This window comes from Saccoglossus kowalevskii, chromosome 1 (assembly GCF_978046115.1).
Source record: "Saccoglossus kowalevskii chromosome 1, keSacKowa6.1, whole genome shotgun sequence".
Taxonomy (NCBI): Eukaryota; Metazoa; Hemichordata; class Enteropneusta; family Harrimaniidae; genus Saccoglossus; species Saccoglossus kowalevskii.
In genome coordinates this window covers 19,461,533-19,489,502 of record NC_140641.1, presented here as the reverse complement: position 1 = coordinate 19,489,502, position 27,970 = coordinate 19,461,533, and the positions used below count along the sequence as shown (strand labels likewise).

Sequence of the window (27,970 nt, the reverse complement as noted above, 5' to 3'; positions counted from 1 at the left end):
TTATAGACTGTGTTACTGTCAGTATAGTACCTACGTAGAAACTTTGAACTGAATTGGACTATATCTTACAGAGGAAATAGCATGAAAGAAAAACGCAGTCAGTCGGGTATTGTTGTTCAAGTATCTCCAAAAGAAATATGTCTTGCATCATAACCTAATATGCAAGGTCATCATACAAAGTTTGATTGAAAATGCCCTATTCAATTATGAACTGAGTCAGGCCATATCGTCCTGTTCAGCTCCAAAAAACAGTTTAGGACATGTTACAGAATATGATTTTACGTTTTTTTTGACAAAATGGCCACCCTTTCGACAAATTTGATCAAATTTCAAGACAAAACATGTTGTTGTGTTAACCTTCAGTATACTAACTATGTAGAAACTTTGAACTGAATCAGGCCATATCTTTCAGAGGAATCAGCACGAAAACGGAAAAAAAAAAAATGACCGCCAGTCGGCCGAATCTCGAAGAAAAGTGACATGTACCTACAACCCAATATGCATGATCACCATACAAAGTTTGATTGAAATCAACCTGTTCAGCTCCGAGAAACAGTCCCGGACACGTTATAGACTGTGATTTTAAGATATTAAACAAAATGGCCGCCATTTCGACAAATTTCATCAAATCTGAAAACAAAACATGGTGTTGTATTATCTTGAAGTATAGTACCTATGTATAAACTTTGAACTGAATCAGGCCATATCGTTGTACGCGAGATATTGATAGATTTGTTTTTACTTCTCTGATAGTGTGTCCACAGTCAGCTGGCACACGTGTGATAATAAAATGAATGCGATATTTACTATATACTGTAAAACATGTCTTTTTAGCTAATTTAGCTAATCTGTAATTTCGCTAATTCAAGATGTCACTAATTTAGAATAAAGTACATTCTCACAATGAAATTGTTGACACTTTAGCTAAATTAAGATTCAGTTAATTCATGCATGAAGTCAAATTCGCTAAAATGGCAGGTAGCTATTTAAACATGTTTTAACAGTACTTTCAAACTGCAATCATTTACATATGCACACTGACGCGCACTCACGTAAAATAAACAAAGTAGAATTTTACGTAACGCCCTCTGAGGCGGATATTCCAAGAGGTTTATAGCCGTTCAAGATGCGTTTGAATATATTATCTGCTGGTCTTCCTCGGGTGGCTACGATGAGTTTGATAACGCTGATGGCGCTTTAATCAGCCGAGAAGAGAAGACATTCATCGCGCCAAGGGCGTTCGTTGCAAACCTTTCAGTAATTGAGAGAATTTCCTTGATTAGTTTTTCCTATTTACAATTAACATTCATATTTGTATTCTTGTAAGATGCTATAACTTTTAACCATGAATGAGTTATTGTGCTTTATTATTAGTTATTTGTAATGGTATAATTACAAAGTAGTCAACGGTGGGGGCGCAAAGCTACGCAACTCATATCATATACTGTAAATGCATTAATTATTCACTGGGTTTAATTTTGCTATTTTCACTGATAAGTAAAATCTGCTAAATTAAATCTACGTGAACATGTAAAATAACATTAAAACTCATCGTTTCCTTGACAAATTCATGAAATAACACAGTGAATATGCTCAAAACATCACAATAGTGAAATTAAATGTCAGTGAAAATATTAAATGGTTTTACAGTATTAAGACGTTAATTCTTAAAATGAACACCCCATCGAATAGTATCATGAATAGGTACCCGATTTTAGAAACGCGACATACGCGCATTTTCGCACGCACAGTATAAGTCTCATATCGAACAGGATGCGGCGCGACGACTGCCGCCCTTTAACAACACACGCTAAAAATGCAAAGGTTCATGGGTAGACGCTTGTTTGTAAACAATGACACGCTATGGCCATCTGACGCATGCGCAGGTGACGACTGCCCCGCTTTAAATTTAGATAAGTACATTATATTCAATTGAATTTAACGCAACCCTAGTGGCAATTTAATTATAAGTATAAACTTAAATAAATTACAACTCTAAACAGGATTGCGTTTTAATTGAGTTTAATTAATTGCATGTTGATTGTTCCTAACATGCCAGGATTACTACATCGACAAATGAACACCGAATTCTACGACACCTGTTGCATCTCGTGCTATAGACCTTCCTGAACAAAGAAATTGATTACGAAACGATAGCACCATTTTAGGATGAATCCTCTATTTGTCGTCATTATCAAAACGGCCGTCAGCGAATTAGGCGAATCAAATTTTTAGTCATAACTTGACTTCTATTTATTTTACCATATTTGATTTTGGCCTTTTGAATATATTTCATCCTTGCGTGTTTGTGTATTTTTCCTATATAGTTTCCTACAAAATAATAACACACACTGTTTATTTCAGTGTATCGCAAAAACACTGCACAGACTAATAATGGGACTGAATGAATGCAGTTAATTTGAACCACGTGAGAGCAGTAGCACAGATGGATGATACATTAAAATATGTTTTAATATCAAAACATTTGCAGTGATTATTATACTAGTATTAATGCAAATAGTGTGTAATGAAATACGTGGTTTGTTAAGTTAGCGAGGCATAAACTAACCACATTGAATACACATTCAACAATTTTATTTTCAGTCGGAACCGTATTTTAAATTGGAACGTTAACAATAAATTGTAGGGTACAAATAATTGAGCATCATATTAACAGAGGTGCATTGTGGTCAACCAATCGACACGTTTCCGGTCCGTGGCTAATCATGGCCAAGGAAATTTCTAATAATTCTAGTATTTTGGTTTTTGACGTATTTTTAATTAATGATTTGGAGATAAGTAATCACAATTCAGATTTAGTTTTCAACAGTGGAAGATTGGAGAAAAGTGTGAAACTAGACTGAAAATAATGGAATAGCGGTGCAAAGGATAAAACTAGAGTGTAAAGTTGTGGAATAGTGGCGCAAAGTGTGAAAATATAGGGCAAAGTGTGACACTTGAGTGCCAGATAGTGGACAAGTAGTGCAAAATTTGAAACCACCATGCCCATTAGTGGAAAAGTGGCGCAGAGTGTGAAACTAGAGTGTAAAATAGTAAATAGTGGTGCAAACTTTGAAACTAGCATGAACATTAGTAAAAAAGTGGTGCAAAGTCCGAAACTAGATTACCAGATAGTGGAATAGTGGTGCAAAGTGTGAAACTATATTGCAAAGTAGTGGGATAGAAGTGCAAAGTGTGAAACTAGCGTCCACATTAGTAGAAAAGTGGTGCAAAGTGTGAAACTAGAGCGGTAAGTAGTGGAATGTTGGTCCAAAGTGGGAAACTATAGTGCAAAGTAGTGGAATAGTGGTGCAAAGTGTGAAACTATAGTGCAAAGTAGTAGAAAAATGGTGCAAATTGTGAAACTATAGTGCAAAGTAGTAGAAAAATGGTGCAAATTGTGAAACTAGAGTGCCAGATAGTGGAATAGTTGTGTGAGTGTGAGTGTGAGTGTGAAACTAAAGTGCAAAGTAGTGGAATAGTGGTGCAAAGAGTGAAACTAGAATGGTAAGTAGTGGAAAAGTGGTGCAAAGTGTGAAACTAGAGTGCGAAGTTGTGGTAAAGTGGTGCAATGTGAGAAACTAGTGTGCAACGTAGTGGGATAGAGGTGCAAAGTGTGCAACAAGAGTGTAAAATAGTTGAATAAGGATGCAAAGTACAGAGGAGTGGGATAGTGGTGTAAAGTGTGAAATAGTGGAATAAAGGTGCAAAATTTGAAACTAGCATACAAAGTGTGAGACTAGAGTGTAAAGTAGTGGAATAAAGGTGCAAAGTGTAAAACTAGTGTGCAACATAGTGGGATGGAGGTGTAAAGTGTGCAAAAAGAGTGTGAAATAGTGGAATAAGGGTGCAAAGTTTGAAACTACTGTCCACATTAGAAGAAAAGTGGTACAAAGTGTGAAACTAGAGTGCAAAGTAGTGGAAAAGTGGTGCAAAGTGTGAAACTCGAGTACCAGATAGTGGAATAGTGGTGCTGAGTGTGAAACTAGAGTCCACAGTAGTGGATAAGTGGTGCAAAGTGAGAAACTAGAGTGCAAAGTAGTGGGATAGAGGTGCAAAGTGTGAAACCAGAGTGTAAAATAGTGGAATAGTGCAAGGTTTGAAACTAGCGACCACATTAGTAGAAAAGTGGTGCGAAATATGAAACTAGAGTGGTCAGTAGTGGAATGGTGGTCCAAAGTGTGAAACTAAGGTGCAAATTAGTGGTAAAGTGGTGCAAAGTGTGAAACTCGAGTGCCAGATAGTGGAATAGTGGTGCTGAGTGTGAAACTAGAGTGCAAAGTAGTGGGATAGAGGTGCAAAGTGTGAAACGAGAGTATAAAATAGTGGAATAGAGTGCAAAGTTTGAAACTAGCGTCCGCATTAGTAGAAAAGTGGTGCGAAGTGTGAAACCAGAGTGGTAAGTAGTGGAATGGTGGTCCAAAGTGTGAAACTAGGGTGCAAAGTAGTGGGATAGTGTTGTAAAGTGTGAAACTAGAGTGCAAAGTAGTGGGATAGTGTTGCAAAGTGTGAAACTAGAGTGCAAAGTAGTGGGATAGTGTTGTAAAGTGTGAAACTAGAATGTAAAATAGTGGAATAAGGGTACAAAGTTTGAAACTAGCGTGCAAAGTGTGAGACTAGAGTGTAAAGTAGTGGAATAGTGGTGCAAAGTGTGACAGGAGAATGCAAAGTAGTGAAAACGTGGTGCAAAGTGTGAAACTAGAGTGTAAAATAGTGGAATAAAGGTGCAAAGTTTGAAACTAGCGTCCAGATTAGTAGAAAAGTGGTGCAAAGTGTGAAACTCGAGTGCAAAGAAGTGAAATAGTGGTGCAAAATGTGAAACGAGAGAGCAAAGTAGTGGAGTAGTGGTACAGAGTATGAAACGTATAGTGTAAAGTAATGGAATAGTGGTGCAAAGTGTGAAAGTAGAGTGCAAAGTAGTGAAAAATTGGTGCAACCTGTGCAACTGGATTGCCAGATTGTGGAAAAATGGTTCAAAGTGTGAAACTAGAGTGTAAAGTGTGAAACTATCGTGTAAAATAGTGGAATAGTGGTGCAAAGTTTGAAACTAGCATGCACATTAGTGGAAAAATTGTGCAAAGTGTGAAACTAGAGACGAAAATCGTGGAGTAGTAGTGCAAAGGGTGAAACTAGACCGCAAAGTAGTGGAATAGTGGTGCAAAGTTTGAAACTAGTGTCTACATTAGTGGAAAAGTGATGCAAAGTGTGAAACTAGAGTAGTAAGTAGTGGAATGGGGGTGCAAAGTGTGAAACTAGGGTGCAAAGTAGTGGAAAAGTTATGCAAAGTGTGAAACAAGAGTACCAGATAGTGGAATGGGGGTGCAAAGTGTGAAACTATAGTGTAAAATAGTGGAATAGTGGTGCAAAGTTTGAAACTAGCATGCACATTAGTGGAAAAATTGTGCAAAGTGTGAAACTAGAGACGAAAATCGTGGAGTAGTAGTGCAAAGGGTGAAACTAGACCGCAAAGTAGTGGAATAGTCGTGCAAAGAGTGAAACTAGCGTGAACATTAGTACTCTAATTAAAGGAAAAGTGGTGCAAAGTAGTGGAAAATTGGTGCAAAATGTGAAACTAGAGTGGAAAGTTGTGGAATAGTGGTGCGAAGTGTGAAACGAGTGTGTAAATTGGTGGGATAGAGGTGCAAAGTGTGCAACAACAGTGTAAAATAGTTAAACAAGGGTGCGATGTTTGAAACTAGCGTGCACATTAGCACTCTAGTTAAAGGAAAAGTGGTGCAAAGTGTGAAACTAGAGTGTAAAATAGTGGAACAAGAGTGCAAATTTTGAAAAATAACATGCACATTAGTGGGAAAATGGTGCAAAATGTGAAACTAGAATTTATTTTGGAAACTGATCACCAGACATTGATTTATTTAAACAAGGCACGAGAAGTAAACAGTAGGTTAATGTGGTGGGTCCTATGCCTAAAATATATATAAAAAAAGATGTTTGTGATCTACTGAGCTGCCTACATAAGACGGCTGCTGGCAAGACCACATTCTGGTTGGCTCATGTGGAAACCAGGTGGTGTCTTTGAACCTGGGCCATGTATGCCTATAAATAGGCTAGAATGAGGACAGTTGGGGCCCATAATTTCAACTGAGTACCCTTCTGGTGTATAGCTGCAGCGATATTGTGAAATAAGTGATACAAGCTTCAATCATCATTCTGTGAGACTTGTATGAACTGCTCTGCGATATCCTGCTTTCAGCGGTGCCCTCCAGAATAACAGCGTTCCCCTGAAAGCAAGTAAGACTCCTGTATTTATTCGTCTTTGAGTTACAGAAGCCATTGGCTGTCATCCATTATACATCCTGGAACTGTTAGTTATCACCAATGCACACTTCCCTAGACAATCCCCTATTTTAGTGAATTTATTCATTGTATTTTTCTGTGCATTGTTTCTTGTACTTATTTTGAGAGGTATTAAAGCCAGGAGACTTATCTTGATATTTTGGTGTATAATGTGCATTTCATTTCCAGCACTATTGTCTTTGTCTTGTCCACCCCATTCTAGCAGTGAAAGAACCCCCTGTCCAGTATGAGTCCTGTGGGTGCCCCTCTCAATAGCAATAAGCAGGCCTTACACTGTGACGTTTTGGTGTCAGAAATGGGATCAAATGCATATACCCTAATAGTGGTACTCATGTTGTGCGAAAAGTACATGAATTGACTACAAGCTAAAATAGCGACATTTGATAATTAGCAGACAATTTAAAATATCGAAATCATAACCACAGTTTTCACTTTGCCAAGTTTTTGGATAAGTTGAACATTGTATACACGATTAAAAGGCATTTATGAGCATTGTGTCATTTGTTTACCTAAATACTAGTATGCGAATTAGGTAATGTGGGCTTTAATTTAAATTCAAATAAGCAGAAATGGGTCAGATGATCGATAATATATCTTTAAACATGTGTCCACACTCAAACAACTAATTAGTTGTCTGATGTCCACATGAAGAGTAATATAGCCGATATAATTCGTTTCATTTGTCATTGCTCTGTGGAGACGTATTGCGCTAAACTGGATAAGATCACCATTAAATAGACCAGACATTTAATTATCAACTGCGTGTTCATTGTATTATTCATTAGGTATCAACACGACGTGACGAAGCACACACATTAAACAAGAGACTTTGAATAAATATATGCGCATAGGAGGAGTACGTTTCTTCGTACAGTGTCGCACTTTTAAATTAATACCCGATTTCGCACACTATATGGAGGTAAACAATTCAAGTATCATTTTGATTTTTTTGCGGGCGCCTTTTTAAAGTTGTTTTTGTTTTTTGAACGAAGTTATTGTTCAGCGTAACTGATGATTGTATGCTTGTATTTCCTTGTGTCTGGAACTATTCACCGCAGATATGTCACTTCATGGTGAATATTACAGAGCAGTTAAGGGGCGCCCTCACTCGACTCGGCCAAACATGTGCGCTAACTTCACCGATGAGGGAGCCACGAGAAATAGACACACCCACATAATTTACAAAAATAATGTACCTGTGCATTTGTAAACAAATTCACTTATTGAAGTTTTGTTTAGTCATGTGTACGGCTGATGTGCACAGCTGACCATGGAGCTAAAAAAAAGAGTAGCTCCGCAAGCTGAACAGCTGACTGACTTGACTGTGAGTGAGTGGCGTATAAAGTAGAGAAAAAGGTACAAGCGGCCGTATTCAGTGGTAATTGCATTTCAATATTCCCTTTCATGGTATCATGCAAAAGACCACGTTTTCAAATTCTTTCTTGAAACATTCCAAAAAGTATACGTAAATAGAACAATGCACACTTTAAACAGAAGGCCCACGTGATATATATCAACCAATCGGTTTGTACTATTATTGAAAGAGTGTCCTGAATATACCTGTGTTGTTTTGCTGTTCGTTCCTCCGCTCACCTTCCCGTTAATCGATTCACACTACTGCGTATATCTATTTCTTTGTTTCGCGTAATTGGAACTATTCATCACTGACACTTTGTAAAATTAAGCGTGTGCCTGTCAGTCATATTATCTTGTCGAAGTATATTTTGAAAAAGAAAAAAAAACCGCGATGTTAAGCAGAATTTACATCTTTAAACGGGAGTGTGTTCAATAAAACAAATAGCGTCAGGGATTGTCAGGATGTACACAGGTTGTAGTTTACAAATATGGCGGAGAAGTTACTCCATGAACCTCTTCCACCGCCGTGGACATACGGTGTTTCGAAAGACGGTCGCGTCTTTTTCATCAAGTAAGACACATAATTTAAATCTCCAGATAATCACGTTTACATATGACCTTGTGTACCATTTTAAAACTTTGTGTATCGTTCTCTTCCAAAGTGACGAATCCCAGACCACGTCATGGCTGCACCCCTTCCTCGGGGAACCGATCTCGACTGGGAACCGTCCCCGACAAGGTAAGTGAATGGTGTGCGGTCTCTAACAGTTTGTCCTTGTTTATGGAGCACGATCGTCTTTAAACAACACTCTATATTTGGAATTGTGTATGCAAATCGAAGTCCCTGGTAGGAGATTCCACATACTGCCATGCGTGGTGAGTCCCGGCGTTGAGTTGATTCCTGTGTTTTTCTTCCTCTCTGTATTGACAGATCTTCCTCGTGGATGGGAGGAGACCGTCACACCAGAAGGTGCTCCGTATTTTGTAAAGTAAGTGTTCATTGTCATTAAGTATTTGTATTAACACAGTTGCATGCGTCATCTGATTTAAAAAGAAAACTTGAGAGAAGGAGACGCTTTATAGGGGCAGACACCGTTCTAATAAGTGACCAACTTCTACTAAATTTAAACCAACAGATAAACTTCTCATCACCTTCGCCCGATTGTCATTTTCAGTGTTGTAATTTAATACGTAACGTAACAGTTCCATAGATTTGTTTTGCTAATTCAGTGTTTCGCTTCAAAACACAACACGATCGCTCCATGAACGCCGTGCACCAATTGAGATGATAGACCTGGCAACGTCTATACGAGAATCCCATCCATCGAGGTCAAAATTCTAGCAGTTTTTAACATTGGCATACTTTGCAAAAAATAACTACACGATCTGTCAGCTATACTGTCCTACGTTTCTGTATTAAATATTATATTTATTTAACTTTTATAATTTTATTTAGTATTAATTTAATTTAAATTTAAAGATGTAATTTATATGAACATCATTCTCCCTATCCTCCATCCATCAAGTTGCTATGTAAGGACATTGACCTCTAATATTAGACTTGTTTGTGTCATGGTGGTACATCCTATTAATATCTCTGTGTTTGTGTACATGTATACTGTATCTAGATGCAGACATGTTTAGGGACAACGTCAAAAGATTGATGTCAGATAAAAAACTTAATTACTTTAGTTTTTTTTCAAACCCCCCTACCCCCCACTGAAACTTAATTGATAAATATTGGTCATGGCGTCAGACTACATTGACTATTAAATACAAATTGACAATCGGACAGTAGTATTGCATAGCAGTTGGTTGTCGGGTGGGTGTAAAGAGAGTTTACAAATGCACCTCATTTGACGCACAGATTTACACTCGAACCAAACCATTTTTCTGTTTTTTTTCCTTTTTCGGTTATTTCTGTCCATGATTGGATAGAACTACAAATACTCCCCCCATCCCCAAACTAAAGGAAATAAGTTTTTTATCCGACATCGATCTTTTGACGTCGTCCCTTAGGGATGTGGCTTCTATACTGATGAATAACAGGATGTCAATTTAGTTTGTTATTTACTTTGTCAAAATGATTGTATAATGTACAATTATGCCTAATTAATGTACTGTTTAGTCTGCCAATTTACATAATAATCTGTTGCTTTTATTAGAAACTAATTTTCATATGTAAACATACTAGTTTCATATGACATTGAATAGTTGTATGAGTAAAATTGGAAGGTTGGATTTACATGTATCTGAAACCATATCATTTACAATCAACCATTTTCTACTAAAACAATTTAATTTGAATATTCTGTGAAAAAAATATTAAAAATATAGCATAATTGGCTACATAAGCACATGAAATAAGTTGTAATTTTTGATTTTCATGAAAAATAATGTACTATGTTCTAAATTGTTGATTTTGAAACTGATTTATACACAACATACCAGTCTCTGTATGGTGCATGTTGTAACGTCAGACTGTTGTTTTTTTTAAAAACACAGTGGTTGGGCTAATGTTTAACAGCATATGAGCAACTACCTCTGTTTGCTGTCTGGCATTTATTTATTTTATTTAGAAACTTAATGAAAAAAAATTATGACGATGAACACAGCTTCCAAATCTGGAGTAGAAAATAAAATTATTTTTTTTAAGCTTGATAAATTTAAATTAAACGTGGTATTGTCATACCATGTCATTGTCATGTATTATTATAATTGGGACATTCACGTGTGCTTGCAGTTCATTAATATAATAAGTTTATCAGTATCGTCACATACATTGAAAGAGATGAAATAAAAATAATGACAAAATTCTAAGAATCTGTTCATATAACCGCTTGCGGTATATGCTTCCATTAAAGGTACTTTACTTCGCATTCTGTCATGGCTTGGGTCGATAACATGTAGGTCACATGACCCAACTATATTTGGGCATGTATGAGGTGAGAGTTTTGCAACCTTTGCTTATCTTCTTGTCAATGTATAGTACATTTCATGTTAAGTCAAAGGTGAGTGTTGACAGAGGTCGGATCATCGACCTGGTCTAATGTCACCTGAAAACAAAACTACCAAAGCGGAGCATCATGCTAAAAAAGCTTGGCCCCACTAGGTATGAATAATTTTCCACCATGGCAATTACTGACTACACAAGCAACTGATCTTTCTCTTATCATCACCCAAAAATGACGAAAACATTCTAATATTTTTCAAACAATTAGTCATTAACTGATAATAGAGCCATTTTTTTAATTAAAACATACCATACACAAACAACAAATTGAACTTGATAATTATAGAAAACAAACTTGTTAAATGATTTTAAATGTACGAAAACAGTCCGCCTGTGTTTTCTGAAGTAATTTGTGGTGGTGTTTATTGTAAAAGAAATTGGATACGAGTGGAAATTTAACAGACCAGTGATTTAATACATAAATTTTCTGAATGAGTTGCTGTTTGGACCTCTGAGATTAGTTTGTAGTAAATTGAATGGGAGTGTAACTTCTGGGTCTGTGTTTCATCCTAATTTGTTAATTTAACTGCAGGAGTTTATTTTGTGATTTTCCCATAAAATCTAAAATGTAAGTTGTTGAAGAGTTCCTGTAAATGTTTAATTTCAACGTGTTCCCTGCAGGAAGGTTGCGAGACTGGTTCAGGATGCTAATGAAATAAACAGTTTTTATGCAATTAAATGTAACTTAAGTTGAAATTTCCTTCCATTGGAATGTGAAAAAAAGTTTTACATGTCACTGCTGTGGTTTCAGAAAATCTTACTTTAGTTGTAGGCAGGCATTCTTTGTAGACTATTTATAGTGCTGTATGAAGTCATTGATGTCGTATAAAATGACCATAAATAGAATCAATGTATGGAGTGGAGCTATCAGTCGGCATTGCGGTTTTCATGCCACCGCCACTATTGTTGCCGGTCAGTGCAGAAGAGAGCAAGGTTTGTTTTCAGTTTTTCATTCTCGTTGTTTGACAGTTTAAAGCTACTGTGTAATTTATGGAGGTACAAATTTCAGGGAAAATTTTGTTGCAGGCAAACTGCCACTGTCTTTATGATTCAAACTGATTTTTGCTAGATCATGTGAATTGAAAACAAATGTTATACATGCATCCAAATAATGGTCTGTGTGTACTCCTTGGTGAAATATGTACCGTATTTGCTCTGTTAGTAGCATTTGGTTTGCATGGGAGTTGCACTTCTAATAGAATAAATACAGTACATGGACACAATTTAATTTCAAAAGTTAAAGCAGGATTACTGCCCTCCATCCATAATCAGTTTTCTCGCAGAAAAAATAACATACTGTAAACACTTTAATTATTGCCTGGTTTTTAATTTTGGTATTTTCTTTGTTAAGTAAAATCCACTAAATTAAATTCATGTGATCACATAAAATAACAATAGAACTCATTGATTCACTACCAACTTCATAAACTTAGACCCAGTGAAATTATTCAAAGCATTACAATAGAGAAATTAAATGCCAGTGAAAATAAATGGTTTTACAGTAGCAGTTAAATTCACTGTACGTTAGATTATGCGTTAATCATCTACGTTGTATTTATTGTATCACCAACTTAATTAGCTAATTAGCTAATACACGTAGTATCATGTAACTGTCTTGATGTTAATTACTATTCTAGTTTCTATTAACATCACTTCATTTTCACTTTAACAGGACAGGACAATTAATTAATTAATAATATGTTTTTACCACTATAGTGATTTAAATTTCTGGGGGAAAACACTGGATGATTTGGCCTGCTAACTTTCTCTAACATAGCTGTCACCTTCTCACTCTGCCATTGAATGCAAGTCTGCTTTCACCGCGTGACATTGTGAATCTTGTTTGCGATGCTTTTCTGACTGTCAAACCATGATGACTCATTTGCATATGAATGGTGCCATTATTATATTAGGACAATATTATTATTACAATGGACATAATCAGTATTATCAATAACCATTTCTTTTTTTTGACATTTCAAGTATAACATTTCAATAGCTCAGTATGGTTAAACCTGTCATGCTGAAAGGCCTGTGTAGAGCTGTGGCTCAGAATCCCAGATGTTGACTTTTATTAATTAAAAAAAAAAGAAGAAATCTGCTGCACTGAACTTGTTTATTTGTTTCCTTCGTTGTGTGTCACCAAACCACCTACATTGTACAGAGTTGCTGGTATATTTACACTGTTAACACTGCGTTCCAATTTCATGTTTGAGTAAATAATGTTCATTCGTTAAAACCATGCATTTTACTGTATTTTGGCAATAATTTTCAACTGATTTTTTGGAGTAAATATCACTTTCAAGCAAAATGACTGAAAGCAAATAATTATTATAGTGGTATATTTATTAAATTTCAAGTTATTCTAAGTATGTCAGCATATTATATTAATACTTTCATCAACAATTGCAAGTCAAAGGTCATCCTCATTCTGTGCCAATAATTATTATTATATAATATCATAGCTTACTTAATATAATTTATTGACAAGGTCGGCTCTATTAAAAGTGCACACTCTTTAACCAATTGAACCCCTATTTTTTTTCTTCCTCGCAAATTTGAATGCAATAATTTTCACATTTTCATTAATTTTAAACCAAACAGCTATAAGATCATGTTGCTTTAAAGATCATGATAAATTTTAATATAAGAAAAGTGATGCAGGTTAATTTTGGGAAAAATGAAAAGAACTAAATATTAAAAAATGAAGTTTTTCTTGCTTTTGTTACCAAAAAATAATATTAAATGTAACTTTTATTGATGATAATGTGTTTCCCTAATAAATACCTACTAGGCAAAATTGTTATGTGGTATACGAATGAAATAGCCCCTAATTACCATAGTTTTAACCAGAAATACTGAAATGCAAAAACAAAACTTTGTGTGATTACCACGACAGCAGTACCACCAAGTGATTATCGTCATTTTGAATAGAAAAATTAATTTCATCTAAAATAAATATGTATGACCTACATATGTGTGTAGTTACTATATTATTTGGTGTGATGTCCTTAGTTTCCCAAATTACTAATGGGATTTATGGAAATATGCAGACTAATTGCTACATCTTAAATTTATCACTGGTATAATAATAACTGCATATGTCTTAATAGAGTTGTATTGTGATTTGTGACAGAGTGACACTAACACAGTCAGGAAATACTTATAGAAAATTTTAACAGCAACTGTTGACTATCCATCATGGAAACGGAAGGGTGCAAGATAATAAAAGTTTCTGGTTTCCGTTCATGCAAATAGTTTATAAATTTCATGTATGATAGAATAAATCTATGGTTATAATTTATCCCAAATTTTGCTTCCTGGAGTCCTAATATCAGAGTTGTCCTCATTTTAGTACAAATAAGGGTTCCATTTAAATAAAAAAATATCCATATAATATATTATCATTTCTGTGCTCATTTAAAATTATTATCTGAACTTGTACGAAGAATTGCTGAATTAATCTCTGTATAAAATATATATCATATCAATTATTCAGATGAATTTTTATATTTGATATAACATCATCCCTGATTGGCTTCTCAACCCTAAATCTGAAATGGCAAGCCAATGAGAGATCACCTTGCTTGTTTACTGTGTTTATATGCCTCGTACAAATGAAACCTAGCGATTTAGTGTTGAATTCAGTGTGTTTGTGTTCGCAGTTCAGTTATTCTGCCTGTACATTTAATTGACCATGAACCTGACCAAAGTAATCAGTTGTATTGATGTCTATTCAAGTACATGTGCCTCTATAAACTATATACATGTATGTCATGGAGTGAATACTTTGTTATTTTAACATTGTAGCACATGTCACTCTGCTCTAATTATTCAAACTAACAAACTTTTCTAAACTGCACAATTATTATTAGATCACATAATTCATTTACTTTATTTCATAGTTACAATGTTTTGATATGATTTATAATAGTAAGATGATTTCACAGCACTGACTTAAAAAAAAAAAATGTTTGTCAGGTATTGATTTTTGTTCGATTTTTACATTGACAGTAATGTTTTGTTTTATGTTTACATCACTCTAATAACTGTCTAATTTATTCAAATCCATTGACAACTGTTTCTCACAAACCGGCCATACATGTGCATGTATAGTGCGTTGACTTTGTTTTCTGGTACACTTTGATTGTGAAATTTAACCAGTTGTTACCACTAATACAGTGTTCTCCCTGAGCCTTTCAAGTATGACAGATTTCCCATGCCTAACTTGCACAATAGTAAAGGTCAAAGCGGCGGAGTCATCATGCGCATGCGTCAGATGGCCATAGCGTGTCATTGTTTACAAACAAGCTTCTACCCATGAGCCTTTGTATTTTTACCGTGTGTTGTTATCGTCGCTTGGGACTAAATTCCTCGCGCGTGCGCAGGTGACGACCCTCCCGCTTTAATTATGTCTACTGTGGGAAAAGTATATGCAAATAAGCAACCATGTTGTAACTATCAGCTTGAACTAACACTAAATTTGTTGAACTCTTAACCACACCCTAAATAAATGCAATAATAATTCAGTGTTTTCGGCAATGAGTAGAATCCGTTAAATTAAATCTATGTAAACATGTAAAATAACAAAACAACTTATTGTTTCCATGCTAAATTCGTGAGCTTAAAAAACCCGGTGAATATATCCAAAACATCAAAATAGTGAGATTAAACTCCAGTCAAAATAAATGGTTTTATAGTATACAAGTTTTATTTGTACCTGTTTGACTTATGAGGCATGCCAGTTATAAATCGTTGTTGGGTTATTTTGAAAAAACAACATTGATGTCATCAGACACACCTATAAGGTGTGGGTGTATTCTTAAAGAGGTCAAAACAACGGATGATTGACTAACTTCTTTTCAGAATAAAAAAAAAAGGATTGGGTTATTCTCACCAAACAAAGTGGGAGTTGTTCTGACAGGCACGTAACTGCTAGACTTAAGTGTATGTATTATAGAGTCTAAAACTTTTAGTAGTAGCTCTGCTATTGACTTGAGATTACGTGTACTTCTCGGATTATTTAAATTATTTAAATATTTAAATCTTTGTTTCTGATTTGCATATTACATTTGTTGTTGCTATTTTGAAATTTTTTGATATATTTCTAGTGTTGTCTTGTGGATTTAAATATATGGGTTAGAATTGTCCTATCAATTCAAAAAGTATGAGACACTTACTCATCTACATTTGTACATACGACTTGATGTGGAGAGATCAGAAAGTATTTTGTTCTCTGTTTAATGGAGATACATGTAGCATGCCCAGATTCATGAATTATTCATTGTAGATTTCCCAGTATTAAATGTTTAATATAAGAATAAGTATGTTATTGAAATTTTATTCTAAAATTTTTAATTTGTCGCATTTTCGTGAGATAGTTTGTCCGCTATAGTAGACAAAAATAAAAACCATGTGGCAAATGTTTGTGTCTGGTGAGAACACTGTTTTGGTACACAGCTTAAAATGATTGAACTGCCTCTTGGTTCATACATTTGTAATTAACAGGTAATAACTTTTTAAAACTCCATACTCGACTTTTGTCACGCAAGTAACCAAAATAAACCAATGAAATACTTATTCAGCGTTTTTAATATGTAAATAATAAGAAATTATCTCCGTTTGTTCCAAAATATAGTAAATAAATAAAAATGGTGGTGGATAACTGTTGGTGACATTTCATCTTGCATAGCTTTCACTATCAGTGTCTCATAGGAATTTGTTTTCTCTGGCTGTATTATTTTTCTTCGTACTTGAATGACACTTAAGCCTACACGTGTGATTAAAAGTCAGCCAATGTCTGGGAGCATGACTGGGTCATATTTTATGTAGGAAAACACATTGGAATGCTTGGTATCACAGCTTTTGTATTCAGCGTGTTTGGCGTGACATTTCAGTTATTCTGAAACTACTCAGCTGGAAATAATATCGAGAGGGTAATAACATCATAGAATTAGCTGCAAGTTGTTTTTTAGAGACATTTTATGAGTTGCTTTGGAGGAATTTAAAGACATCCATATGCATGAATACATTTTTGTGTGATATTTGATGCTTTAATTTGGGCTATATTGTGTAAAGTGGTGTGCTGTATCTTTTCAATTGTAACATGGCAACAGCAGTTTCCAGGGGTGGCAATTTTTTAGGTTCTGAAGGTTAATAGTTAAACACTGGTCTGAAAGGTGGTATCTACAATGTATATCGATGATTGTCGAAGGTTTACCTGACCTTTGGTTTATAGACGATGTATAGGACTTGAACTTGGGAATTGAGACAGTGCCCATTTTCAAGGTCAAAATTTGGAAAATTGCCTAAGCAATTGCAGGAATAATGTATGGGTATATTGAAGGCACCATGACTTGGTTGAGCATCAGGGCAATTGCCTACAGGTGTTTTTGTCAAGTTCAAGTCTGCATTGTATCATTGTGGATTATTCTAACACTTTGTGTAATACTTTTGTTAGTTGTGAAAAGGTTTTTGCATTGATAGTACTGTAAATTTTTACTGGGTTTAAATTTTCCTGATTTATCATTTCAGGCATATTCAGTGGGTTTTAAATTCATGATTTTATCGTTTAGATAATGTGTTCTATGCTAAATTTTACATATTCACTGGGTTTTAATTTAGCGCATTTTCCAGTCAGTGAAATAATCAAATTTAAAACCGCGTGTATAATTAACCCCTTTACAGCATTAAGAACAATGGAAAATAATTTAAAAATTACCGTATAATCATTGTAAATGTGTGAGAAATTGTTGAACTGCTGGTACAGCATGGTTATCCTATCAACAAAATGCTCAACTTTCAAAACTGTATGTACTAGTAGACAAAACCATATTGCATTTTATAAATATAATGATAACCAAAATGGTGAAATAAAACCACCATCACTTCTGGAGCATTTGAAAATGTGCTTATGGTACTTACATGTATTGTACATGTACTGCATTATTTCAATCCAATATTGATCTTTTCAAAAAAATAATCCTGAGACTGACTGAACACACCATGGCAATGAACAAATCTGTACAAGTTTCAAATCTCAGTATTAAAATTGTTAGTGAAGTGGAAAATCTTTGTATAGTGTACATGACCTGTCTGATTTTATGCTTCTGCAGTTCCATACATGTACAAGTTCTGCCACAAGTTCAACAAGTTGTGTGTATTTTTGAATTTTGCGCAGGATTTATTAACTGACCCAAATTTGAGGCTTACATTTTGAAGGTATTCAGTGCCCTGAGAGGTATTGGGTAAATTATTTAGGTATGTCAGAATTCTGTAAAGTACGTTATTTTCACTTGGAATTTATTTTTGCTGCAGAGATGAATCAGTGAAAGTAGACTTAATAGAAAGTGGTCTTTACAGTGAAAAGTATTTCCAGCTAAAATGTTATTGTATACTGTAAAATGACTAATTTTCACTGGATTTAAATTTTGCTGATTTAGCATTTCAGGCATATTCAGTGGGTTATAAATTCACGGTTTCATCATTTAGATAATGTGTTCTATGCTAAATTTTACATATTCACTGGGTTTTAATTTAGCACATTTTCCAGTCAGCAAAATAAGCAAAATTATAACCCAATGAATAATTAATCCTTTTACAGTATTATATTTTATATAACAGGTGTTATAATAGTTTAAAACTATTATTCACTACATTAGTAGTACAAGCACTGAATCATAGAGGTGTGCCTATTATATTTTTGGTTTGCTGGGGCTTCTGTCAAGGATGCTCTTCTAATGGAGCAAATACTTAATATAACATTTACCATATTTGATCTACCGTAAAAACCCGCAAATAAGCGCCACCCTCAATTAAGAGCCACTCAGTGAAAATTTGTTACATTTGACCCTCCATTAAGAGCCACCAAGAGTTGAGTGGTTTTGTCAATAAGAACCCTGAAATAAGCGCCAGCCGCCAGGTTGTTTACAATCAGGCAGACACCGAGCTTGTCGTGCCTCACTTCCACCCTGCATTGTTTATTGCCCCATAGAAGGTGTGAGACAAATAAAGATTATCCCCATAACTTGCCTGACGTCCTGTGTAATTGAGAACGGAAGAATGATAGACGAAAGAAATGAACTGAGAGCGTGAATGTGACTGTCAACTTGTCCATTTTATATTTCTGACACACAATCGACCAATTCACAAACTATTCATAGTAACTACTAGTATGTTTTTTGCCGAAACACCGAAGGATCACGTTGAGATATTCCATGGAGCTAAAAAAAGATTTTGTTTTCAGCTCCATGGATATTCATTGTCAATGTTGTCTTTATAACCAAGTAAAGAACGTCACGATTTTAGAACGCCTTTATCGGAAAATCGGAGGTATCGAAAATACATTCTCACAGACGGACCGGAACAGGAAGTCAGCAGAAAACAAAAGATTTTTTCCTTAGCGTGGGGGAAAACAGAGGTGTTAATCCGGTCCTGGCAACGTTTGAGGGATCGTGACGTAGCTCCGACCGGGGAGCTGTAATGCTCCGACTGTGAGAATGTAATGATTACGCAGCCCACTCTCGCTGATCGTGATTTTGGGTTATTTTTTGCATTTCATTTGAGACGTTCGTTTTGGGGTGATTCGAGACAAAATCTTCAGGGAAGTAACAAAATAACTGGCATTAGTTTGGAGAGGACTCTCTTGCCGAAAATAATCAAAATTGAAGTCGAATGGATTAGTTCCACAAACTTGCGCGATCAACTTGTCTTACAGCAAAGTGAAGTCTACGTGACCCGCTGACCCAAATATTTAAATTAGCTATTTGTGAGAATTGAAAATAATCTGAACTTGTACCAATCAGAAAATGCCTTGTAACAGGCCTGGGCTTTCGTGAATGATTTCGTCTCTCCGATTGGTCACAGGAAATTATTTTTAATACATGTAATTGTTACTTTCTCGGTATCGTTTCGTATTTGGTTATATAGGGGTGGGGCTATAGTTTGACCCCGTTTGCGTGGACTGTGAAGTACGTGAATATCATTAACATATCATTATAAGCTGGCTTGATTATGAAACAGGAAATATAAACCAAAGCTGTACTGTCAGACGTCTAGCGCAATTAAAACAATGCCCAAGTACCCAAGCTGTAAAAATCTATAGAAAAACGTGTTTTTATTTATTGTTTTTGCCATAAATACAAGTGATTGGGCATCATTTTCTTCATTCGTTCCATGCTTGCTTTGCAAGTATGTCTTCTCCTGTCGCTGCTGGTCAGATCAATTCTATCCGAAACTATTTTATATCGTCACCAAATCAACCACAACGCCAGCCACAGCCACCCAAGTTATTCCCAGTTTTCAAGAAAAAAGTTTGCCGTACCAAACTTGGTAAACAATTGTACAACGGAGGTACAAGTGATTCGAGTGTAGGGTCAGACACTGAAAGTGCTACCAAATCCGACTTCAGGCATTGCTACACATTATCGATGAAACGTCGAATCGTCGTATTTATTTGACATTTGTTATTCCCATAACAGTATTTTTACAGAATAAATTAATTGCAATGATACATCATTAATAATTACTTGTCTATTTTGGTTGTGTGTGTGTTTGCCTATCCCCTTCCTTATTTCACAATGAACAAGTTTGATGACCCTGGTTTAAGAGCCACTGGCTACAAAGTTGTCAACATGTTACCTCAAATAAGCACCACCCAGAAATGAAAGTGTTACAAAGTGGCTCTTATTTGAGGGTTTTTACGGTATTATAAATGAATTAGTGTGTAGGTGTATGTATATGTCATTTACATAAACAAATGTGCTGCTAATAGATCAATTACAGTATATTGAATTTGGCAGCATAGGTGAATTGTTTGAGTGACTTTGCCTTTATACTATGCAGACATTATACAAGTAATACTTTAGTTCAGCTACTTGCCTCAGGACAAATATATGTACCTCCATGAGAGCACACCTTCGCTGTAACCACAAAAGCTATTGATATTGGAATTCATGCATGTCTAAGAAATTTGACATACAGTGTATATTGATTCTCAACATGTGTTTTAAAGCAGGGGAGTCCTCACCTGCGCAGGCGTCAGATGGCCATAGCGTGTCATTGTTTACAAACAAGCGTCTACCCCATGACCCATGCATTTTTAGCGTGTGTTGTTAACAGAGCTTGGGACTCAATTCCCGTGCATACGCAGGTGACGACCCTCTCACTTCAAGCATGTAGTGAATGGAACATGCATTATTCTTTAATGCAAATATCTGGATCCACTTAGTTAATATGGTTTTAATATTAAACCTTGTACTCCTTGTAATGATGTGACATGAAGTGAAATTGAAAGTTCCCATGGAGACTGTTGATCTCCGATCGCTATGGGTAAATATTCCAATGACCCCTTATAATCAATAGGCTAACAAAGATTTGTGCACTGGTGATTAACTGGCAATTTTAGACTTAATTATGGTCACCCAGAGTTATTAAGTCAAGATTGGTTTTCTTAAAGTGGTGATGTCGTTTCTCTGTCTCTGTATTAATACTATATACCATATTTTTCCTATTAGAAGCACAACATTTACAGAAATGCACATAAACCCAAAATTGTATTTGTTGTATAAAAATAACTTAGTTAGACCATGAACATTCCTCTATCATCTGAATAAGCAAAGCATAAACATGTACATGTATACAATAATAATAGAGCAAATACAATGTACAATGCTTGTATTTTACTGGTACATGTTTAGAAATATTTTCTATATTTCTTGGATTTGGAGTACCGTATGTATGTATATTACATATGTTTAAGCCAGATGCTGTGAAATCATAGTAACCACAAACAGTTCTTTTAAGTCCCTTTACTGTTCATTGAAAAGTGATAGTTTGAGATCAAGTTTTACTCCATCCATTATGTGTAGGATTTAAAGGTATTGATATACAGTGTGTACAATTGTCATAGCCATTACCACACACATTGCAATTGCATGTAAATAAACATAAATAAACAGGTTTTGTATACTCTAATATGACCCATATTGAGCACAAACAATATGATTACCAGGGCTTGAACTTTAATTCAGAGACCCATTTTCAAGGCCGAAATAACAAAAATTGCCTTGGTCTTATAGGAATTGTATACTAGTAGGGAATATCAAAGGCCACGAAGACCCACTCAATGGGATAAAGGCACTTATCTTTGATGCCTATGTGAAGTTGAAATCCTACACTACTGTGGTGTACTTAAATTCAGATTTAGCTGACCAGTGTAAAGCATTATTTCCATTCAGAAAAAAAAAAAACATTTAAATTTTTGTCAACTTTTTAACCTGCAGGATGTCATCATCAGCTTGGGTTGGGTACATACAACCAGGATGTATTTCGTCATCTGGGAATATAGCGGACATATCTGTCATTCTAAATTTCTCAGAATAAATAAATAAATAAATAAAGAGTATGTGGTGGTCCTCTCATCCGAGTTGCATCTTATTATGTGAAATATTTGAAGGATTGATTATGTGAGAGTTGTGTGAAATAGAGAAAGTCATTGCAGTAAAGCAGGAAGTGAAGGAAATCTGGTATTCCCTGCTTTTGCCCTTAAATCATTAAAATTAGCAATGTTTTAACAGCAAATATCTAAAACGCCACAGTTGTTGTTTCACGTTTTTCAATTGTGTTTATTAAAACTAAAATTGTGTGTCTTTCTAGTGTTGTATACATCACATAGAACCTATTTTGAACATTTTGTAGACGACGACTTTATGGCATTTCAACGGTTTACAGAAATTCATCATACGTGTATGGATGCATTTACGTGTACATTGTAGTAGACCTCTGAGCTACCATTGAATGTACTCTCTTTCATTCATAACACGTTTATGAGTTCAGTGTCTGTGTGGATGATTTGCATGTGAAAGATGAATTGTACAGTAATTTGAAGTTGGTTAGGGGGGGGGGGGGTAATTGTTTACTCGTACTTGCAAAGTTGGTTGTACCTGAGTATGACAATGAAAGGAATTGCTGTGATAATAAAATGAAGATATACAATTGTTGCAGGCAGTGAGACAGTCACTTAATGTGGCACATATTAATTAGTATACAATAAATATGTCCAAGTTTAAGTTTATTGAGAACACAAAAAATAAAAGAAAAGAAAAAGAAAAATGATTACCGTAAAATTTGTATTAGAATCCGCATCCTAAATAGAAGTCGCACCCATTCTTTTTGAATAATTGAGGACCAAAAATTCTCATATGTGTACATGCTCTAATAGAAGCCGCATCCCATCCGTTGCAATGTACCATTGTAATAGAAGCCACAGCTTCTAATACAGATTTTACAGTACATAGCCAAAAATAAAAAAACAAACAAAAAACAAAGTAAACACCAACAAACATTCTATGAATTGAGGTGATGATATCTTGAAGCAGTATTAATTTTGATAAATTTAGCAAATGCAGTGCTCAAGTTAATGTTTGCATTACTCGTAAGAAATATAAATAATTTTGTCATTTGCTTGGTAAATATAAATTTAATGTCTTGTAAACTATATGCTGTTACCATGTCTGTATATTTGTTTTAATGTTTCAGTGATTTCAACCCATTGCCATGGCAATTAGTTTAAAAAAAAAGTTGGGTGTGAATGTCAGACTGCATGCTGTTAACATAAGAATCTGTCTCATACATGTTAAACTCGTAGTATGTCTTCTTTAAATGTTTTCACGCTGGCTGTATGAATATTGATGTGAGCATAGGTCAGTCTACGCCCTCATTAGCTGACATATTGGTAACTGCTATGCAATGTGAGTGGGTGTCTCATGTTGCTGGCATTTCTTATGGCTTTAATTAATCATTGAGCACAAAGAGTAAAATTGAAAAAAATATGATTCGTTCTCTTTTTGGAGTTTATTTTGGCTATTGCTGGAGCCAGAGTTAAATCAATCAGCAGGGTCAGTGAAGTTATAAGTTTCTAACCATTCTAAACCTAGACTGACATGGATTCGTGGATCAGAAAGCCACATTGACAATTCTCATCTAGATGATTATGTAGTTTTTATTTTTCCCACATATGAAATTATAACTTCTATAAGGCTTTCCTAATAGCCCTTTAATTGAAAACTTAGCTTACAGGTCTTAGCTGTCATGACTGCATGTCTGACTTTTCTACTGTTACATTCTACATTCTGCCTCTCCTCTCACCTAAGACGTATACAATTACATGGTATGTGATGAATATGGTGTGCTTGTAAGTTTTAAACCATTTAGGCTTGAAGTATGTAACAACCCTAGTCTTTCTTGTAGATCAACATCACATTGTTGTGAGCAGTCAACCAGCTACTCACCCCCTGCATGTCGGCGGTTGTGATTGGTTGATCAACCATCGCCTGTCAACTCATTACTTGATCAGTAGACCAGTTCATATATCCAAATTTGACATAAGTAGACATATTAGTTAGTCAACTGCTTGATCCTGTCACCTGGAGACCTTTTTTGATCTTTTTACCCTTACCTTATATATTATTTATTCCACCTACTTGTTTAACCCTTTGACTGCCGAAGTCGTCTTTTGTCACAGATTACAAATTTTAAACCCAAATAATTTTTTCATAACTTTTTAAAAATTGTTATCAAAAGTTATAGACAATATGAAATTATGTTCTTTTGGTCAAAAATTATTCCCGAAAATATAGAAAAATACATAAAAGCATGCAAAATTTGACTTGAAAAATGATGCCACTCAAAGTGTTGAATATGCATTGACCCAGTAAGACTAACTCTGAGAGTCTCGTGTTATATAAGACCAGATTCTGTGTATTGCAGGCATATTGTTTTTAATAAATAAAATGAGTTTTGTTTTTAGGTTTTACGTGAAACTATTTTAGAAACCAATAATTTACATTTCATGTCAACTAATTAAATTTAATCTAGGAAATTAGTTGAATATTAATTAATTAATTACTTTGTATTAGCGGGAAATAATTTTCTCTGAAAGGACATTTTTGCTGCTTTGTATGAAGTTTATTTTCACTAATTTTTCGATGAGTTGACTGTAAAATACTGACAAAAAAGTATTTTCACTGGATTTGATTTTCATTGTTTTATCCATTCAGCGAAAATGGCAAAAATAAATTCCAGTGAAAGTGATAAAAAGGTGTTTTACAGTGCTGGAGGCCCTTGATCCAAGCAGCTGTGTGATGTATAAGATACGGAATCTGATTCAGACTACATGTACATTTGTACACTCTTCACACATCAAGTTGTGTTATTTCTTAAAAGGAGGATGTGAAAGGTTGATTGTATTATGACCACCAAGATCATTAGATCAACTTTCACATGTGGATTTGATATAACTGTACAAACATAATATGAATTATCATATACCTCGTATTGCCCGGCCTCATAACGATATGAGAATCCCGATGTGTGAGCAGAGCAGTGCAATTATTTTTCCATATCACGCCCTTGCCCTGTTTACCATATTTAGTAAACACATCTATTTCCTGGAACTACTTTCTGTTTACAAACAGCGTGCATAATTTGAGATTATCGTCTGCGCTGCGATAGTGCTGACAATATTATTCAGTGGATGGGAAATATACCGAAAGACTTGCAGCTACAACATGAAAATGTCTGTTATGTATTATTCGGACGGTCAGTAAATGACCAACTTAGTTGGACTGTAGTGTTCATTCTTAAGAAAGAAAGTTTATAATGAGTTTGTATTTATTACCGTTAAAATATTGTTATAAATTTCTGTTTATTTGCTGTTTCATTAAAACGTAATTTGTGGATATATTTGCCGACATTCATTTGTGAGAGTTGTTCATGCGTTTGCGTCATTTAGAATCCCCTGTTTAAATCAGTGCCAGTAAAAAGGCCTGTATCGAAACCCAGATTAAATCGAATAGGTTTGCTTTTGGGCTAGAGGAGCAAAAAATAACATAACTAAAGACTTTTTTTTTCATATAAGATATATGATAAAAACTTTATGGACTGGACACAGCTTTTGCTGCCCTCGATCGTACGGCTTACGTGCCCTCGCAAGCTCAGGCGTAATATAATGGCACAGTGTAAAATGGCACATTGTAAACTAAATGACCTAGGTGGTAATATTAGACAATTTTATCAGATTTTGCCTTAAAATAGAGTGTCTGGATTCAGAACTTTAAACCATGCAATCTAATGATTGATATGTAATATTGTAATTATTCCCACCAGTAATATAAGGGTACCAAAGACTTGTTCATTCTTAATGCTATGGAAGTATGCTAATAATTAACACGATATTACAATGTAGCTGTATTTCAAAAACAGTACAGCAAAAATACGTCCAATAAGTCACCGATTTTGCATCAATACGAACCAGTATTGTTTACTGTAGAAAAATCAGTGAAAATAAAATCCAGTGAATGTTTTTTTTCTATGTCTCGCATTCAACTCATCAAAAATCAGTGAAAATAAATTCCATACAAAACACCCAAAAAGCTTTTTCAGCGTAAATTTATTCCAGCTATAAAATAAAGTATTTCACAGTATGTTGAAAGTAGTGGGTCAGTTCTCCATTATAAGTGTAACTTGACATTGTACTTTGGGAGAAGAAACCATTATGGGATTGACATTCTGCTATCAATTAAAACTGCATTGTACACTTGGAATGAACTTCTATAGTCCTTGCCACTTTAACATTTTATTTACGGACACACTGAGTGGACACTCAGCAGTATGTCAAGGATGTATTCATTATTGTGTTACAGTAACACTTGATTCTCAGTTTGGTCTATGCCTGTCATTTTCTTTGTGTGTTCATATTAACAGCGGGATGTAGGGAAGAGTGTACAGAGAAAAAGGTCAACCATTTAATTCAACACGGATACTAGAATGATGGAAAGAAGTGTTTGTATTATGTCTTTTGTAACCTGCAATTGAAACCACAATTGGTTATTTTTGAACTCTTTTTGAAACTGCAATATTGGAATTGACCGAGAAAACATAGCAAATATTGTTGGCTTTTTCATTTAAGTTTGTCATGCTTGATGGGAGGGCTAAGATGCATTGAGTTGGTGGTACATGTAGAAGAGCTAAATCTTGCAGTGAGTGGAGGTACAGGTGTACATGTAGAAGAGCTAAATCTTGCAGTGAGTGGAGGTACAGGTGTACATGTAGAAGGGCTAAATCTTGCAGTGAGTGGAGGTACAGGTGTACATGTAGAAGAGCTAAATATTGCAGTGGATGGAGGTACAGGTGTACATGTAGATGAGCTAAATCTTGCAGTGAGTGGAGGTACAGGTGTACATGTAGAAGAGCTAAATCTTGCAGTGAGTGGAGGTACAGGTGTACATGTAGAAGAGCTAAATCTTGCAGTGGGTGGAGGTACAGGTGTACATGTAGAAGAGCTAAATCTTGCAGTGGGTGGAGGTACAGGTGTACATGTAGAAGGGCTAAATCTTGCAGTGAGTGGAGGTACAGGTGTACATGTAGAAGAGCTAAATCTTGCAGTGAGTGGAGGTACAGGTGTACATGTAGAAGAACTAAATCTTGCAGTGAGTGGAGGCACAGGTGTACATGTAGAAGAGCTAAATCTTGCAGTGAGTGGAGGCACAGGTGTACATGTAGAAGAGCTAAATCTTGCAGTGGGTGGAGGTACAGGTGTACATGTAGAAGAGCTAAATCTTGCAGTGAGTGGAGGTACAGGTGTACATGTAGAAGAGCTAAATCTTGCAGTGAGTGGAGGTACAGGTGTACATGTAAAAGAACTAAATCTTGCAGTGAGTGGAGGTACAGGTGTACATGTAGAAGAGCTAAATCTTGCAGTGGGTGGAGGTACAGGTGTACATGTAGAAGGGCTAAATCTTGCAGTGAGTGGAGGTACAGGTGTACATGTAGAAGAGCTAAATCTTGCAGTGAGTGGAGGTTCAGGTGTAAATGTAGAAGAGCTAAATCTTGCAGTGGGTGGAGGTACAGGTGTACATGTAGATGAGCTAAATCTTGCAGTGGGTGGAGGTACAGGTGTACATGTAGAAGAGCTAAATCTTGCAGTGAGTGGAGGTACAGGTGTACATGTAGATGAGCTAAATCTTGCAGTGAGTGGAGGTACAGGTGTACATGTAGAAGAGCTAAATCTTGCAGTGAGTGGAGGTACAGGTGTACATGTAGAGGAGCCAAATCTTGCAGTGAGTGGAGGCACAGACCTAAAATACACCTTTCTTTATACAAACTTTAGAAGCTTCAATCCATGATGGAATTAGAGTCACAAACAATGCACAAAAGTTATTGAATCATAGCTAAATTGACCAGAAAACATACATTTAATATTACAATTCATGTTGTAGAGTTCATTGC

General features: G+C 35.3%; 1 protein-coding gene across 7 annotated transcripts in view; it reads left to right on the top strand.

The window, feature by feature from the left end:
- Nucleotides 1-8,126: 8,126 nt before the first annotated feature.
- LOC100371867 (uncharacterized) overlaps nt 8,127-27,970 on the top strand; it is an 82,281-nt gene continuing 62,437 nt past the window's right edge. For all 7 annotated transcript variants that reach the window (XM_085499767.1, XM_085499763.1, XM_085499766.1 and 4 more), the window contains exons 1-3: nt 8,127-8,242; nt 8,334-8,410; nt 8,603-8,660. In XM_085499767.1, coding sequence (XP_085355893.1) covers nt 8,160-8,242; nt 8,334-8,410; nt 8,603-8,660 — 218 coding nt within the window. In that variant the 5' untranslated portion in view covers nt 8,127-8,159. The remainder of the gene's footprint in view (nt 8,243-8,333; nt 8,411-8,602; nt 8,661-27,970) is intronic.